We start from the raw sequence: 11,415 nt of genomic DNA, 5'->3' as shown, positions 1-11,415 counted from the left end.
AGACAACGTGGAAGAATTAACGTCAGAAAGAGAGATGATTTATTGTTCTATAAGTTGGTAGAAAGAAGGAAAAGGATTAAAGAAGCTACAGAGACAAGTTGAAATAGACATGAAGGAGATTGAAGTGTTTTTTTCTCCGCTGGATGAAACCTTAGGAATAAAAAGGAATAGAGAGAGAGAAAGGAAAGGGAATTGTGCCCAGGGCTAGAATAATAACAGCAGTGGTATAAAGGCTCGTCTGGCTACCCTTTGGTGATGGCCCAGGAGCTGGGCTAGGAATTAGAGAGAGGAGGGAGGAGAGCTGCCCAGCTTCCAGGTTCCACGAGGACCCTTGAATTCTACTCCGTACTGTGCAGTCACATGGATGGGCAGCTCAGGCCGCCTAATGAAATTCCATATGCTATGGAAAGGCCCGGGAGAAGATGCCTCAGTAGGTGATGGGTAGAGAGGGCGCTATCATGCAGAAAAGTTCACATACAGAACCATTGGCTTTCCTGTTTGTCCCTCCCACCCCCACACCTCCCAGGATGCCTAGCAGAGGTTCCCAAGGAACATCCTCACTTAGGTCTAAGTGGGAGGTAATGTCCTAGAAGAACCTGAAAATCACGAAGAGATACTACGGTATCCTTTGTTCTGTTCAAATCCTCTATTCCAGCCCTCTCCTATAACTGATTCTTCCAATTATTTTTGTTCTCTAAACACGGAGAACATAAAGCTTCATGTAAATACAATTGTGGCAAAGCTGCATTTTCACAGAAAAATCTTACTGGCTTCTTCAATGATTTTAAAATGAGTTTATTAATGATATCAACACATTTGCCAGGGTTTTAAATATTCAGACTAGGCCGTTTCTCAAATATTTATATTCACTAAGTGTTGCACACACAAAATTCAAAAATAGCTTTAGCTATTACAATAGAGTGCATTTTGTCATGGTAGTCACAAAAGAGAAAGTTATCTAAAGAGAATTAGTGTTTCCCTGAATATTTTCCCACAGACAGAAGTCAAAATTATGTTGTATTTTATTTACTACCCAATATATACATGATATTTAAAAGTAATTCTGTTCCCCAAAAGTGCCCCCTTTTTCCCCAGGGCATGTTGATAATGACTTATATAACTTGGTAATTTCAATAGCAACTTTGAACATGACATACAACAATAAAAACATAATACCCCACGTACCTTGCAGGTATTTAGTTTAGCTATTTGCATTGATATCTTTGAGTTATCTCAAGTACATGGTACTGTCTTACTTTAATCTACAAAACTGACTAAAGCCTAGTAAAAAATACAGTTTAATAATCTCAAAATGAAGTTTGAGAAAACGGCTTAAAGATACAAAATGTAAAAAGAAAAAGTGAATACTGAAAAAGATACAAATAATGCCCTGAATAGTATGGGGGTTCAATACAAATAGGACCCAGTATGAAGGTGTATGAAACTATGCGTGAAAAATTAGCTTTCTCCTATCTTGACACTAACTTACTGAGAGACCTAGGGCAAGTGTTCTCTGACATGGCCCTGAGTTCCAAGAGTTCCAGTTTTACATTTGAAACCTTTACTGATATGCATGTATCCCATTCTTACATCTACCCATGGGGGGATCCCAATAAATGGATTGCAAAGAACTCCTAGCAGTTCTGCCCTGGCATTGGCACAGAATTACCTGAATACACAGTATTTACTGAGAGTCCCATTGAGGGAGATAGTTTAGGCTCCTTTGAAATTATAGGGCACGTGTCAGCAGGCTTTTCTCTTTGGTTGAGTAAATGAAGTATGTCAAGGGTTGTTTGAGCAACTGATTTTCTTTGCTTGCTCCAGGCCCCCATTTGCTTTGCATCTGACCACTGAGCAGATGGCCTGCTGAAAGTTGTCACTGACCACCACATACAGCAACAGGTTCCCAAAGGTGTTCAGGGCAGCTAATGGTCTAGAAACGATATAAGCTTCATGGATCTGATTCTCAATGGAGCAGCTGATGGAAAGCAGGCGAAATTCAATCCGAATGACCCTCAAGATATGGAAGGGTAAAAAACATACATAAAACACAAGAAGTAGCAGAACGGTGAGCCTTCGAGCTTTCTGCTTAAGGCAGCTGTGCGTCTGAGGTCCTTGGGTTAGGGTGTAGAGAATCATTGTGTAACAAAGTGTCACGATCACCAGGGGAAGGCAGAAAGTAGTTGTGGTCAAGATTAGATTGTACCACTTGATAGTGGTGAGGTCATCCGAACTGGTGATGTCCAGGCAGGCAGATCTATTGGTCCTGGTGGTGGATGTGATCAAGAAGGTCATGGGAATGACAGCCACCAGGGAAATGATCCACACCATAGCACAGGCTGCCACTGCCCACCGAGTTTTGTGGATGGAAAAGCAGCTCATTGGGTGGCTGATCACAAAGTACCGGAAGATGCTGAAACAGGTGAGGAAAAGGATGCTGCTGTACAGATTGAAATTGAAGCTGAAGCGGATGAACTTGCACATGAAATCCCCAAAGACCCAGTTTTCGCCGCTGGCATAGTAGTGAATCAGGAAAGGGAGGCTGGTTAGATACAGCAGGTCTGTGCAGGCCAGGTTCAGCATGATGACAGTGCTGCTCTTCCAGGGCCGCATTTTGAAAATGTAAGTGGAAATTGCCACTGCATTCCCTGGAAAGCCCACCAGGAAGATGACGCTGTAAATAACCGGGAGGTAGTGCCTCTTGAGTGGGATTGTTTCATCGGTGCAATTTCCAAAAGCAGCTGCATGATCGGGGAAATCAGAAGCATTTGCAAAATTGTCTAGTGGTTCATTCATGGCTGTCTCCTTTCATCTTGCAAGAAAACAAGAGAGTTCAGTTTGGCAATATGAGTTGACGGAGAAGTAACTCACTGATAAAGGAAAATAGAAAACATTAATGATACGGTAATGAAAACAGTGATCCACTTTTAAAGGAAAATTGCTCTACCATCCTAAATTTGCCACTTTTTTTTCTCTTTAATCTCAAAAGAGAGCCTGTGGAGAAGAGATTGAATTTCTAAGAAAATGGTTGTGAGGCAAGTTACTAAAGACATCTAATAATAATATGAAAGTTGAATTACCATGAGAATCGAAATGAAGGATTGGCAAAAAAGCCACATGGAGCTGTGGAAAACAATTTGGCAAGGTTGCTGTTTGGGCACGCCGTTAGAGACTTAACAACAAGACCCACCATTAATCAAGTGTGAGGCCCTTTACCTCTAAACTTGACAAGACATTGAGAAATATTTCTTATTACCTCTCTTTCGCAGAAGAAACTAAGACTGAGGGAGGTTATGCAACCTGTCCCTGGTAATACCTCTAGTGGCATGGCCCAGATATGAACCCATGCTTATCTGAGTGAAAAGCTGTTCTCTTTATACCTTACTTCACTACGCTGCCTCTGAATCTGGATTACCCTAAATAACTGATGGAACAGGCTGTGCAAAGGCATGAAAAGATGGAATACTGGGAATTTTGTAACTGTAGGTTTTTCTGCATTGCCATATTATATATGTGGTACATTACATTTCAAATGTCAGTTCTTCCAACCTATTTTAATAGTTTGGAAAAAATGTAATTTGTTCTTGGGTTTGGAGTGGAGGGGTTGCAGGGACAGAGGAGCAGCTGTAAGAGTTTGGGTTCTATCACCACACGGCCTGACCTTGATTCTCAGTTTAGCCGGCGAGTAGTCATGTGTCCCTAAGCAAATTATTTAAGCTCCCCGGGGTGGGAGGATGAGATTTTAACTTCCTTCTTCCTGCTTATCAGTGTTTTCTAAAAATTTGAGAGTGAATTTCTGCAATGAGAAAACCATGAAGATTATATTTTAAAAGAATTACTTACAATTAGCTTATGATTTGAATGTAAATAGCTATTGGTAAAATGCATCCACTTACACATTTATGGAGTGCCCACTGTGTATTAATTAGGCACTCTGTCAGGTCCTGGAGATACAAAATGAATAACACACACAGATGTACAACCGCTATCACAGTCTACTGAGAGAGATGTACATAGAAATAATTTTAACAAAGTATAACTGTACCTCATGGAGCCGTCAATATACTAAACAAACAAACAAACAAACAAAAACACTTAGAACACTACTAGGCACATAATAAATCCTCAGTAAATGTTAGGTAGTTGTTAATCACTAAGTCCTTTGGTAGATGAGTGGTATAAGGCTACTAAGATCACAAAGACGGGAGGGAACCTGGAGAACAGTAGAGGGCACTGAAGGAAGGTCATACAGGAAGAAACATTTACGCTGACACTAGCAACAGAATGAGAAAGACATTTCAGGCAAATGAAAGAGCATGTGAAAAGGCACCTAGATATGACAGAACTGACGAGGTCCAAGGGAGATCTAAGTAGCTAAATATGGCTGCTATACTAGGGGGCTTTGGGAGATGAAGCTGGAACAAAAAAATCACTAATAATAAAAATAATAGTGTCTCCTGTGTACAAAGCACTCTTCTAAGAGTCTTATATATATAAAGGCACTTAATCCTTATAGCAACCTGGTGAGAGGGAGCTGTGATCATCCATCCCCATTTTACAGGTGAAGAAACTGAGGCACAGAGCAGGCAGGACTTGCTTAAAGTCACACTGCTACTAATAGTTAGTAGTGAACCAAATTACAGAATGGGACAGGCTGTCTGCCGAGCTGGGATGCCTCTCACGAGTAGGCAAGAGGCAAATAAGTGCCCTATGATAGCAAAGATGAATTAGACTTTATTCCAGAAGAGCTCAGTTAATCAAAGTCCTAAAATGTATGAAGTAGGACTAAAATGTCAATAATAATAGTACCCATCTCATTGGGTTGAGAGAGGATTAAATGAGTTAATACACATAAAGTATTTTGAAGGATGCTCGTGTCTGCCATCATTACCAGGACTACTTGGTGCTAAAATCTACGCTATCAAGCTTTTCCTCAGCATAGCACAGAGGTGTATTTCAGATTGGCCCAATGTAGCGAATCTGAAATTAGGAGACTCCTTCTCTGTTTATTGGTCTGCAGTGCACTCTTCCGGGTCACACTTAGGGTACAGATCAGAATGCATTTAAACATTTCTTACTTTTCTTCTGAATGAATTGGAAAAAGAACAGCACAGAGGTGTGAAACTTGCCATCGGGCAGGTGTTAGGAGAGGCCGGTGCTCCCTGGGACCATGTATTACCTATAAAAAGTGAATGTTTCTCTCCTTGTCAGGTTAAGGACTCTCCCTGGCAATGCTATTCGTAGAACTATCACCTACACAGCACTGGAGGGGCTAGGAGTCAGGCACTGCTCAGCGGCAAGGATACAATGAGGCCATAGCTCTTTCCTTGGCCAACGCCTTAAATGGGCTCATGCACAGGTAGGAGGCTGCAATTTAAACCTAAAGAAAATGGTCATGGTCATGGTCAGGACGCCCCTGAAGTGGTACTTCCTGAAGTCAATTCTTAGCAAATCAAGACTCAAGTCCACACTGCTTGCCTGTCAACTCCTTGAAAGCAGAAACATGAAGTCATGTTATACCCCAGGGGCCTAACACGCAGAAGGTATTCTATAAATACTTGCTGTATACATACAAGAACAATGGTTAACATCAGCAAAATTTATCTTGTGCTGAAGGGCTAGTGAAGCAGCAACTATTATTAAAAAAAAAAAAAAAGTTTTGTTCTTCAATGACTTTTCAAGTAAGGAGCAAAATTAATTTCTGCCATTGCCAAATGAACCCCTGCTGTGTTGTGGGGCCATTTTAAACAATAATCCTATCAGGAAAAGACAGGTTGTGGGTAGAAACAACCAGCTTATTATTTTGAAAAACAACAGTTCAGCTTGGGATTTAATGAAGCTGATTGACCAATTGTAAGGGAGGAGGGGCTAACTAAGAAACTTAACCCCTCTCCCATAAATCTCACCAAAAGAATGGTTTGAGTTTACAAAATATGTGTGACGTTAAGAACAGCAGACAAAAACTGTTCTGGGCTGTGAGCCAGGCAGAATGAGGCCGTTTCTTTCCTCGATAGTCCCAGTGTCCTCTGCAATTCCCTGCTACCATCCAGAGCACCAGATGTCCACAAAGGAATCATTTACATTCAAAGGACATTAAAGAATAATGTGGTGTATTCCCTATTCTTTGCTACAACAGTGACTCTCAGTTGTAGGGGGATTACTGACCACCGAGGCCTGATGGAATCTCTAAATTAGAAATAATGATCTATTAAGCTCCAACATAACCAGGTGCCACACAAATAAAAGCAAGCACCAAAGATTTACGAAATTTGTATAAAGGCAAAAAACAATTTTTGCTTCTTTTTTTCTCTGAAATTGGGAAGAGATTGTGATTGTTTGAGGCTAGCTGCAAAATATCAGTGTTTTGGGAGCACACAGCTTGAAGACCGCTATCCTGATGCCAGCTTGCCCATGAACCTCACACTGGGATTCCAAGCTTTTGTGGATAAAGAAAGGCAGGACCAGAAATGGTATCTATTCAAGTGACAATACATGTGACTTTATGTCCATAGAGTATTTTTGTCCATTTAGTGGGAACAAGTAAAGTGGTCTTAATGATGAAGTGATTCTTCTAGGGTATTTGCTAATTTGGTAGTAAACTCCTTATCTGAAGAGTAAACACTCTTCCCCCTCCACTGCAGCGTGCACGCACACACACACACACACACACACACACACACACACTTGCACTTCGTTTTTCTGGTGCCCTCCAACACTGAGTTAACATCCAATCTCTCCTCCTTTTCTCAAGCGGCCAGTGGACCAGAGAAGTATAAGCTTAGAACGCTGCACCTGTCACCTTCCTCAGAGTTCTTGGAAACTCCACAGCTGGGGTCACATTTGGTTACCAAGAAGAAACTTTGATAGACCTTCCATTCATAAAGATTCATCTTGGTTTCCTCCTCTACATATTTGTAAACTGATTTGATTTCCTAGTGGAAAACAGACCAATTCTTAACCTAGACAAATTTGTGACTTGGGCAAAGGTTTTTCTCCCTGAGCCCTGAAGGAAGGCCTCCACCCACGTCTTCCCTGAATCCCAGCTCTCAAATAAGAATCTGCAACTCAGGGACCCTGAAGACTTTTAGGACTTGCCATGTTGATGGAGCCCCAAGCTTTCATTTTAGCTATTTGATCTTTGGGAGAATCAAATAAAATTATGGAAGCTCTCCTCAGAAAAATGCACAAATGGACACAAAAATATACAATATACAGTTTGGAGGTTTAGAGACAATCCAAAAAGAGTTCTCTTAATTTATAGCAATGAAACAAGACACAAGAAAGGGATTTCAGAGGACAAGATTTTGTCTGTGCCTTGGAGGACTGCGGGGCAGTATCTTTGGGCATTGCTTAACACCAGAAAGTCAGAACCATACAGTATGAGCTAAGAACGCACCAGAAGGCGGAACCAACTGAGGTCAGAGATGAACTCTCTGTTTGTCCCCAAAATCCCCCCAAAGACTCCAGGTTTTGTCATGAAAAAGGCAGGAGATGAGATCACAGTGCAGAACTTCTCCAGATCTCCCTGAGACAAACGTCAGGCCATCCTAGGATTTTATTTTCCCAGAATGTGCCCCTGTCCCATCCCCACACAGCATGCGGAGTGTACTCCTGCTGCCTGCGGAAGAACAAGTTGGAGCCTCCTGCCCTGGCCACCCTCCACCCACAGGCGGCGGCAGGGACTTGCCCCGGGCTTTCACCCAGGCTCTGGGCACTCCAAGTTCCCACTCCCGGATCAGCGAAGGTCCCCGCACCCGGCGTCCTCAGGCCTGCAGGGTCCCGCTCCCCAACCTAGGCTCACCTGGCACCCCGCAGCGGCCGCCATGCGCTGCACCGTGGCTGTACCCTGGAGGCAGGGGTCCCAGCAGAGGCCGCACGCGCCTCGCCTGCCCCTCCCACCCCTTCGGCCTGGGGGCAGGTGAGTGCTGAGGTCCCGCCCCAGCAGACAGTGGACAGCATCCTCCCTCGCTGGCTTTTCAGTCTGACCGACTTCCAAGGATTGCTGGACATCCTCCAAGCCGCTTTGGAGCAGAACTGCCCAAAGGCAGTATTTGCAGAGGTGCAACAAGAGCCTGGGAGGAGAGCTCTTGCCCTAGGAAGGTTGCAGTCCTGTTGTCTGGGTCCAGAAATTTCACCTGCTTGCCCACAGTACAAGGCCTTTTGCTTAGCAAGAGATGAAAACAAATTAAATTCTGGCTCTCTAAATTAGAAACATCCACTGAAATGTATTTTCACTGTATCCTGTTAAGGGCATGCCCTCCATTGCTCAGCAAGGTGATTTTAAAACACTCCATGACTGTGTGGGGAGGGCGTGTCTGTTTCTCCAGATCTAGGACATAGCCCTCTTGCCATAGGACTTGGGAACAGCCTCTTCCCTTCTCTAAAACTCAGCTATATCGTCCCAGAGAATAGGGCTCTGAATCATTGACTCTAAGGTCCCTTCCAGCATGAAAAGACAAGGTTTCTGTATTGCTTAGTGAAGACGAGTGGAGAAAGCCACTTTTATGCTCAGCCATGGATGGGCATTGAATGTCCCTTCTGCTCTGTGTTGATGGACATTAAAACAACCAGAGCATCATCTAGGCAGGCCAGCGTGCAGGAGCGAGAATGGTAAACCAGGCATCCCAAAGCCCAAGTGAGAAAATCCTTGCTACGTAGCTGATGGTTGGGAGAGCACTGTATTAGGTGTTTTTATTATTATGCTTATCGTTATTATTTGAGTACCAGCCTCTCCTGGGAAATATTTAGAGAAAAATTATTCTCCAATTTTACTGTTTTTAATCACTTTCTCAGTTTGTCATTTGGAATTACTGGACCCTATTTTGTTCCACTCTGTCCACACATTCACTCAACAGCCATTTGCTGCCTGATTATTCTGCATTGGGCACTGAGGAGACAAAGAAGAATAAAACGTGATCTCTGCCTTCCCAGAACTCATGTCCTTGGAAAGAAATTAATTTAAAAAGTAAATAGGGTTGAACCCTGGTAAATAAGTGTGCTGTAAGTGAACATAACCCAAATGTAGAGAAAGAGAGGTCATAAAAGGCTTTCTGGGGTGAAAGATATTTGAGCATTTCCCTTGATGATCAAGATTTCCAGGCAAAGAGGAAATGACTTAAAGAGATGCTTTAAAAAACAAGTATTGGTTCCTAGAATTTTATAGATGTGGAAGGGACATTTTAAAATACCCACTCCTGTTAATGTAAAATAGTAGAACCTCTACGGAAAACAGTGTGATGATTCACCAAAAAATTAAAAATACAATTACCAGGTGATCCTTCAATTCCACTTCTGGGTATATGTCCCTGAAAAAATTGAAAGCAGGGACTCAAAGAGATATTTGTACACCATGTTCATAGCAGTATATTCACAAGAACCTAAATGTGGAAGCAACCCAAGTATCAATAGGTGGATGAATGGATAAACAGAATGTGATCACATTCTGTTTATATATCACATTCTGTTTATATATCACATTCTGAATAATATATATATATTTTTCAGCCTTAAAAAGGAAGGAAATTATGACACATGCTACAACATGGACGAACTTTGAGAACATCATGCTAAGTGAAACAAGCCACTCACAAAAGGACAAACATAGTATGATTCCATCTATATGCAGTGTATAGACTAGTCAAATTAGTAGAAATAGTAGCATGATGGTTGCCAAGGGCTGGAAGTAGAGGGAATGGAAAATGTTTGTTTAAAGGGTGTAGAGTTTCAGTTTTCCAAGATGAAAAGAGTTCTGTGGATGGACAGTGGTGATGGTTGTGCAACAATGAGAATGGACTTAATGCCACTCAACTGTACGTACACTTAAAAATATTTATGATGGTAAATTTTATGTTATGTGTATTTTACCACAATTTTTAAGTTTTGTTTGACAAAACCCAGTCCTATGGTCTCACTTTAAGAAGGAGGACACTGAGAATTATAGCGGTCCAAGTGACAAGCCTGAGGACCGGACCTGGGAGGCCTGGGGAAAGCCTCTGTTCTTACTCTCCGGCTGGGCCGCATTATTGAAGCTATTTCTCTATCAGAAACAATGTGCTATAATCCAGCACTTCAAACTGGCTCCCTCCACATGATGATTTTTATGAGCTAATAGTTTTTTCACATTGTCTTGCTTATCTGTAAATATTACTTCTTACTACCACTCGGACGCCTATGAAATAGTAATTTACAGGGCAAAAAAAAAACTAAACGATATCTAGATCTTAAACATCTCTGAATAAAGAGAATAATATAATTTATGGACGAGTATATTTCAAACAGCTTGCATTAGAAAATTACGTCAGTAATTTAGACTAGGTTTTAAGATTCAATTGTAGAACCTTGAAGTTGTGTTTTAATAACCCTAAGTCAGACTTACATAAGGCTAACATTCAACTTCCATTTAAAATTGGTCTCTTGCCCAGACTCAGAAATGCACTTTCTTCTTTAAAATGAGCACCCAATAGAACAGAATTCCAGCACTTAAATTCACAGCTATTTAAGCAGCCCAGGTGTCACCTGCAATGTGCTGCAATTGCTCCTTTGAAGCAGGCAGAAAGGCTCATTTCCAGAATAATCTGAACACTCAGAATTTCTCTAATTAGGAAGCACTGACATCTTAAAGCCTCCTGCTCCAGAAAGTCCTGTGAAACACTGCAGAGAAGGCAGACTCAAGTAGCATTCTCCAAAGAGCTATTAATTATTGAATTGGGGGTTGGCCAGGGGGAAGAAGAAAGAGTATTAGTGTTAGTTCTTACTCAGAGTTGAGTAAGAAAGCAACAAATTATTGGTGACAATGTGGACCATTTTGTTTCTTTCTTCCCCAGTTTTCATGTCTCATCATTCCTGACCATTTGTATTAATCAGGTCTATTATTTTCTATATTCTGGTGCTTTGATATCTGGGACCTTAGTGACTTAAGAGAGACTGCCCTTCCCCTGGTTAGCCAGTTCCTAGAGACAGTAAATTCACTAGAGTGTACTGTCAAATGCAAACCAACCATTGCAGAGCCCATATCCCCAACCACCTCCTTTATTGGCCTCTCATACTCTGGGTCACTATCCACCTGCCCTAATCACCCCAGATCCAGGTTCCAGACAACTAGGGAGGCAGCCTCTATGTCCCAGAGTCCATTATTCAAAATAACCAATCCAAAACCTGATTTATCTGCTTCACCTATTCTTTCCCACAGAAACCACTAAAGGCTTTTGCAATAGTTCCCCCTCTCCTTCTACCTCTTGACCAACCCTAGTGCTTCCCCATGCACCCCCCGCCCTGTGGTGTGGCTCGCCCTACCTCTTGGGATCTGTGAATATAACAAAAGGAATCTATTCAATGGTAGCATCTCCTGTTATGTTAGCCTCACCATACCTGAATAATAACAAACCTATTTTGAAACACCATGTATGACCTTGTCAG

The 11,415-nt window shown here is 42.0% G+C and overlaps 1 protein-coding gene across 1 annotated transcript; it reads right to left on the bottom strand.

The window, feature by feature from the left end:
* Positions 1 to 735: 735 nt before the first annotated feature.
* Positions 736 to 8,129, bottom strand: OXGR1 (oxoglutarate receptor 1). The gene is made up of 2 exons (XM_019756865.3): positions 7,802 to 8,129; positions 736 to 2,870 (listed from the first exon to the last, which is right to left on the bottom strand). Exon 2 carries the CDS (start codon positions 2,794 to 2,796, stop codon positions 1,783 to 1,785), a length of 1,014 nt encoding a protein of 337 aa, XP_019612424.3. The 5' UTR covers positions 2,797 to 2,870; positions 7,802 to 8,129; the 3' UTR covers positions 736 to 1,782.
* Between the last annotated feature and the right edge of the window lie 3,286 nt (positions 8,130 to 11,415).

Source organism: Rhinolophus sinicus, chromosome 16, assembly GCF_057876585.1.
Source record: "Rhinolophus sinicus isolate RSI-liver-muscle chromosome 16, RSI-T2T, whole genome shotgun sequence".
In the NCBI taxonomy this organism is placed as follows: Eukaryota; Metazoa; Chordata; class Mammalia; order Chiroptera; family Rhinolophidae; genus Rhinolophus; species Rhinolophus sinicus.
This window is presented reverse-complemented; position numbering and strand designations above follow the sequence as displayed.